Below are 7,017 nucleotides of genomic sequence, written 5' to 3' on the forward strand. Positions count from 1 at the left end.
CATGTACCTTTGAAGTGGTAGCTATAGAAATGTTTTGTTTGTCTGAGTGTATAAAAGATGTGCTTGAAATGGACAACGCGGGATTCGGGCTTTGGGCGCTAGCCCCCTGTATCCCCGGGCCCTCAATAAAGCACCGGCATTAAACTAACACTCTGTTGGTTTCTGCTTATATCGTGACGGGCAACAACACAGGAATGTGTCCAGATGGGTTTTGAATGTCTCCAGACAGGGAGAACCCATGACCTCCCTGGGCAGCCCCAATGTAAAGTTCTTCCTGATGCTAAGGTCAAACTTCTTATGTTTTAGTTTACGGGCATTGCTCCTCATCCTGTCACTGGGCACCACCGAGAAGAGTCTGGCACCATCCTCTTAACACACTCCTTTGAGATATTTATATGCATCATTGAGATCCCCTCTCAGTTTTCTCTGTTCTAGACCAAACAGGCCCAGCTCCCACACTCTTTTCTCATAAGAGAGATGCTCTAGCCCCCTGATCATCTCTGTGGCCCTCCGCTGGACCTTCTCCAGCAGCTCCTTGCCTTTCTTGTACTGATTCTTCAGAATCCTCAGCGCACAAGGCATAGGCTATTATTAGTCATTACATCTGCAGCTTGCACCAACAAAGCACCAACACCCAATTAGTGTTTAATCAAAAGGTGTGCCAGGTCGCCTGGAAGAATTTCACTGTTAATAACGCCGCGCTGCAGGATCAAAACAGAGTCCTGAAGAAAAACTACGCCTAATCGCAGCCACTCGGGCTGATCGAATCAGTGCCGAGGCTTGGTTTTTTTCGTTTTTTTTTTTTTTTTAAACGATAGCCTTGTAGCGTGGATGCCAGATCCCGGTGGATGCCGGATACCGATGGGATGCCGGGTCCCGGCGTGTGCCGCCGAGCGCGACAAGCGGCTCTCCATCTGCAGCCGGGGCGGCCCCACCGCCCCCGGCCCCGACCCCGTTTCGCGGCGCCCGCGGCGGCCGCCCGGGCTACGCGGGGCTGCCCCAGCCCACCGGGGCCGGGGCGCCCTTCCGGCCCCGGGGAGGTGGCGGCGCCCCCCGCCGCCGCTCGCCACGTCCGCCGCCGCCGCCACCGCCGCCCCGCCGAGACCCGCCCCGCTCACCATCTCCTTGCGGAGCAGGGCCAGCGCCGCGTCCAGGTTGGGAGGCTTGGGCGGGCGCGGCGAGCCCCGGCCGCCGCCGCTCAGCTCGTCCTGGATGCGGGACTTCTGCGCGTAGAGCCGCTCCAGGTCCCGCCAGCGCCCGCCCTGGCCGCCGCCGCCACCCGAGGACGAGGAGTTGAGCAGCCCGCTCAGGCTCTTGGGCAGCGGCGGCAGCCCCGCGCCGCCCCCGGGCCCCAGCAGCCCCGGACCGCTCATGCTGCGGCGGCGGCCACCGACGGAAAGACCAGCCCCGGCCCCGCCGCGGGAGGCGCCGCCCGGAGCCCGCCCCGCCTCCGGGCCGGGCGGGGGCGGGGGAGCCGAGCGGGGCCGGCGGAGGGAGGGAGGGACGGAGCGGGGCGGGAGCGATGGGGGTCTCGGGACGCAGGTGGTCGGCGTGCTCGGGCTTGGGCTCCGGGCTTTAGGCTCGGGCTCGGCAGTCGCAGCGCGGTGGCTTTGTCTGGGCCGAGGCGAGTCCCTTCGGGCTGGTCCTCAGCCTGTGCCCCGCAGAAACACCCCCGCAGTGTCTGCCCCGGGGTCACGGGAGGCAGAAGGGCCCTGCGGGAGCTGGGCTGAGCCTCCGGGCTCGACCCCGGGGGCTGGGGGAGGGATGGAACGCAGTGAAAGCAAACATGAAAGCAGATTAACTGCTGCAGGCGGAGGGTGGCTATTTCTTCTGTGGCGGTGGTGTTACATCAGTTGCTTGATAACGCGAGAGTGCTCTCCTCTTCCGTCAAGGTGTTTCTTTCTGTCCTGTTTTGGGTTGGGATGAAGTTAATTCCCTCTCAGTAGCTGTTACAGTGCTGTGTTTTTCATTCAGAATGGGAGTGATGTTGATAACACACTGATGTTTTGGTTTTTGCTAAGTCGTGTTTATTCTACGTTAAGGATTTTGTGTGTGTGCGTCTGTTTGTGTATGTGTGTGTCTGTTTGTGTATGTGTGTGTCTCATGCTCTGCCAGTGACAAGGTACACAAAAGAAGTCGGGAGGGAGCATAGCCGGGACAGATGACCTGAGCTGGCCAAAGGGATATTCACCTTTGTTATTATGTAATTTGTTTTCCATTATTAAACTGTTTTTATCTCAACCTACCAATTTTACTTCTGATTCTTATACCCATTCCACCGGGCTAGGGGGGAAGGAGAGTGGGGTTGAGTGAGCAGCTGCACAGTGCCTAATTTCCAGCTGGGCTTGAACCGTGTCACCTTCACATCCCCGCAGCCAAGTTTTGTACCAAGTGTTTTATTTCCAAGCGCTGCAACTACTCAAGCCTCGCTCTACCTGCTCCGTGAGTCAAATTTCTCAATCTGAGTTAGCTCACAGTCTGTGTTCCAGGTTTATTCACAGAACAGTTTATTGCTCTGCTATTAAGAAAATACCCAGCTGCTTTCCTAAGAAGCTGATGAAAACGGGAGTCGTGCTGCAGGAGTGGGGCGTGAGGGGGGCTGTGGCACAGGAGACCCCGAAACTGCCAGTGCAGCCACAGCTCTGTTACCACAGCAATACAATCCTCAATATGCCAACTCTGGTTTTGTGCCTTTTATGTTTCCACACTTTTTCCTTGACATATTTGTATCTCTGGAGTCTCTTGAAAAAATCAGGGCAGTTTTGGATTATTCAAAATCCAAACCAAAGCAGAGTATAAAATTGGAGTTCTGGGAAAGTGCTGCCATTGCAAAGCCTGATTCTTTAAAGGTGCATTCCTATTGCCACGGCCCTGCTTTGTTTATGGGGTTTTCTCTTCAAGAAATTACCAGATATAGTGATTTTGAGTTAAGCCTCTACATATTTTCAGTTTCGTTCCTGGAATTGCATGACTTTTTCATGGTTTAAATGTCATCAGACTCAGTGACAATTGTTTTCAAACTGCTTACTGTGGAAGAAGCTTTTGCCAATCTTTGTTCATGTTTACACACCATTTAGGGATTGATTTTTCAGACAACCTGATGTGCTTTTTATTGCACTGGATTGAAGAAGACTTTTTTTCCCCCTGTTAGTCATGATGCCACTTCTGCCCAGGTTAATTGTGAAAAATAAAATTGCGTTGAAAGCTTTTTTGAAACTAAAGGCATTTTAAACCGTCCCTATTGTCGATTAACAGTGTCAACAAACCCCTCATCCTTCCAGGCCAAGGGTGCCTGACTGCAAAAATACAGATTTGGTTTGCTAAGAAAGTAGGCACTGTATTATGTTCCTGCTTATTAGCAAATATATTTATTTGTTCCCCTTCCAATCCCCCCCCATTTTTTTTCCATGATGACAGCCATTTGGAGAAGCTTGTGAGTATTCTTATTTTATCTAGACCATCTTATTTTTTTTTTTCAGTTTGCCTGATCTCATGAAATTCTGAGTACATTTTCTTCATATTTGGGTCTTTTAGGCACCTTGTCGCCACATCTTTACTATTGCAGAAGTCTTTATGCTGTCTTACTGCTTAACTTTGTAATCTGAAAAATAAAAAAAAAATACTTTGTGGGTTTTCAGTGACCCTTCTCTCACTTGGCTACATTATCTAGCCTTCATTCATATTAAATTCATAACTACTCTTTAAAATCTGAATCTACTGCTTTATTTAGTCTGACCTAGTTATAACATCGTGATAATGGAAGCTGGAGTCTTTTGCAGTTATGTCCTTTGGTTATGGAGTAAGGTTTGTTAGCTGTATAAACCTCTTGGTCTTTGTTGGTTCCTAGAATTGAATCACAGAAATGTGTTACTTGTCTAAACTGATCTTTGCTAAGGACATTACCTAAAAAAACCCTGCATTAAAAATACATGTAGTTATGTTGTAAAGAATTAGGAAGCAGCAGAAGAGCAGTGTTCCATACCATTTCTGTATGGAAATGCATCATGTCATATTTTTAATTTACATGTTCATATGTGATGTTTTTCCTCATTCATTAGGAGGTTACACAGTGCCTGTGTATCATTTGTGCATCATTTACTAACATTCCCCTTTTAAAATGTGGTGATCTATATGCATTATAGTGTACCTTGAACTGACACATTAAGACTGTTCCCTACAGCCTTTTCTCTGATGCTTTCGCTTCTCATAACTGACTTATCCATAAATGTTAATGGAATTCTTCTTTATGACAGCACTGTGATAGAAGGTGGTATTGTTACCCACACTGGGACAAGGACAATGGAAAGCTAAAGGTAGGTCATGCTAAAAAAACATCTACTAATTTTGAGTGGCTGGTTCATTCCTAAGGATGATTTTTCCACTTGACGCAACCGACAGAAGGACATGTGCTTCTGCTTCAAGCTACTCTGCACAGAGCAGCACCTTTGCTTAAAGCTACCTTCATTAGTGGTTTACAGTAAGACTCCAGATATTGCAGCAATTTTGTCAGCTGTGCATCAGGGATATCATAAGACTTGCTAAACAAGATACACCAGAGCTCATCTTCTACGTCCTTTTTATGTTTGCAAGATGTCTCTCACTGGGTTAACTTAAAGTCATGATTGCTTGTCAAGGACAGGTCAGGATCCAGATATCACAAACTGAGCATAAGTAAGACAAATTAATAATTACTGACACATGCTTTACTCTTCCATTTGCTCCTCTAGTCAAAGTGTCTGAACATTCTGTTTCTCGTGAGGTCTATGGTTATAATCACTAATGTGGAGGAACAGAGATCAGGCTGTTCTGTGGCTCTCTAGGACTCATAGAATCATAAAATATCCTGAGTTTGAAGGGACCCACAAGGATCATCAAGTCTGATGTGAAACTCAACCCTTTGGCTAAAGAGAATTTAGAAGATGCTGGCTTCAATTGGAACCTGATATATGACACCATACAGTGGCATATCCAAACAGAAATCAGGTTTTCAGCTGAAGATTAGTCAGTTCTTAGGCATCATTTTTCATAAATTTTAAATAAAAATGGTCGAGTCCTAATTTTGACACTATTTTTCCCCAGGTATATTTCCATATCAATGCCTAAAAGGTGAAACTCCAGTATATTCTAACACATATCACAGGGGCTCCCAGCTAGGTCCCTAGCAAAGTGGTATCCTTAGATCTAGAACAGGGATCCTCCTATTTAAGCTACCTGAGTAAACAGGAGCAGTAGTGGGCTCTTACCTTTTTTATGTCTGCTACCTCATAGATACCCAAGAAAGACACCTTAGCCTTTGCAGGGTTCAGAACAAACTGCTAGAAACACAGAAGTATGGAGATTTGGGGATCGAGGCTTGAGTTTAAAGTTCTTGATGAAATGTATTCCTGTGGTTACAAACTCACTTGCTCTTCCAACCTGTTGTTATTAGCCTTGTCCTTGTCTTTGTGTCCTGGCATGGACCCTGTCCCAAAGCAATGTCCCCTACCTATGATCTCTGATGCCCTAGTTCCTATCCCCGCCTTTTCTCACTGCAGCTGCCACCCACACATGCTAGAGCTGTATGCCTCTGGAGAGGGACCCTGGACAAAGTAATCCCTGGAACTTTATACTCCCTCAGTCTGTGCACCTGCTCTTCATGCGCCTTTCACACGCCTCTTGGTCCAAATTTATGGTCTGGGGTCTTTTAACACTTCATTGGATTCTTTCTTCATGCTCATGTGGGCTGACCAATCATTTTTCTTATCTTGGGGCCTTCCAGGGTCTCAGCCCTTATCTGAAGATATCCAGTCTTTCTCTATTTACTCCTCTGCTTAGTCATTCATGTTAACAAAGGCAGTTCGTTTAGAGCTCATCTATGCTAATTTTTCCTCAGCTTCTCTGCCATATCTAATGCTGCCCTTTAGCCCTCTGCAATGAAGTCAAACTACTAATTCTTCCTTTTTCATGAAGAAACAGAAAAACCCAAATTTTGACAGCAGGAGAGAAAGAGTCTAGGACATCGGGGGTAGGTACGACAGAAAAGTGATTAGGACTAGGCAAAGCAAGAGCAATAGATTCAGCAGGAATGAGGTTACACAGAGGGACTGATCTATAGAGTTAGTGTGTGTGAGTAACAGCTTCATCACTGATGGCATCTTCCAATCAGTAATAACGCACATGCAGGGTGTTTTGGTTTTGTTTGTTTGTTTGGGTTTTTTTGGTTTGTTTTTGTTTGGTTGGGGTTTTTTTGCAAGTAGCAGCCACTCAAAGAAGAGCTCTGTTTCCTCTCTCCTTTTCTCAGTGAGCACGGTATGGATTTTTGAACTAATTTATGCCCAGCAATTAAAGCAGTGAGGAGTAGTATGGAAATCTGAAGAGCGTGTGCATGTGTCAAATAGGCAGTTACGTGTCTATAATGACAAGTGATCTAATTCTCCTCTCTCACTATATTTTTTTTACACTGCCATAAGGTGCAAGTGCTGCTGGTTTGAGTTGTTAAGGGGAAAGAAAGACTCAAAGTCTGTACTTTCGTATCAAAAATTATCAGAAGGATCGTGCTTAGAAGAAATAAGGACTTCATTTGAAAGTAAAGTTGATAGGACCTCCAGTTAAGGTAACCAAACCCTTATTTTGCTGATGATGCCAAAACATGGCTTGTTCATGTCTTTATTTAACGTTACATCAAGTTATAAATCTTCTCCACAGTACATCACTCAGTGCACTGCAACACTGGTTTTAAAATCTCTTTATTCTATTCTCTCACTTTATTAAATCAGATGTCACGGTAGCAGTCTTTTTTCCCCCCTACCTCTCCAGCCTCATAGATTCTTCCCTTATGTGAAATCCAGAAAAAGGAGTCATTTAGACCACGTCAAATTCATATTCCTATAATGTGTCCTTGTCTTCAGGATTGCTGTTGTAATTAAGAAAGCAAGCCATTTTAGTATTTTTTATCAAGTGGTAAAAGCAAATCCCTTGAAATGAAATAAGAAACAATGGTAGACTGTAGGAATTAACAATTTCAGTATGATGTGAAAA

General features: G+C 46.1%; 1 protein-coding gene and 2 long non-coding RNA genes across 3 annotated transcripts in view; 1 reads left to right on the top strand and 2 right to left on the bottom strand.

The window, feature by feature from the left end:
• Positions 1–1,457, bottom strand: part of LOC114064628 (protein FAM89A-like) — a 5,821-nt gene extending 4,364 nt beyond the window's left edge. Inside the window, exon 1 of the mRNA XM_027897848.1 lies at positions 1,119–1,457. Coding sequence (XP_027753649.1) covers positions 1,119–1,373 — 255 coding nt within the window. The 5' untranslated portion in view covers positions 1,374–1,457. The remainder of the gene's footprint in view (positions 1–1,118) is intronic.
• Positions 1,458–3,487: 2,030 nt separating this feature from the next.
• On the bottom strand, positions 3,488–4,225 carry LOC114064632. Its single transcript, XR_003572789.1, has 3 exons — positions 4,148–4,225; positions 3,737–3,843; positions 3,488–3,601 (listed from the first exon to the last, which is right to left on the bottom strand). It is a non-coding gene; the product is annotated as an uncharacterized LOC114064632 (long non-coding RNA).
• A 123-nt stretch (positions 4,226–4,348) lies between these two features.
• Positions 4,349–5,040, top strand: LOC114064633. Its single transcript, XR_003572790.1, has 3 exons — positions 4,349–4,477; positions 4,591–4,671; positions 4,760–5,040. It is a non-coding gene; the product is annotated as an uncharacterized LOC114064633 (long non-coding RNA).
• Positions 5,041–7,017: the final 1,977 nt, after the last annotated feature.

This window comes from Empidonax traillii, unplaced genomic scaffold (assembly GCF_003031625.1).
Source record: "Empidonax traillii isolate 1590-97213 ecotype Southwest subspecies unplaced genomic scaffold, ASM303162v1 scaffold563:size410408, whole genome shotgun sequence".
Lineage (NCBI taxonomy): Eukaryota > Metazoa > Chordata > Aves > Passeriformes > Tyrannidae > Empidonax > Empidonax traillii.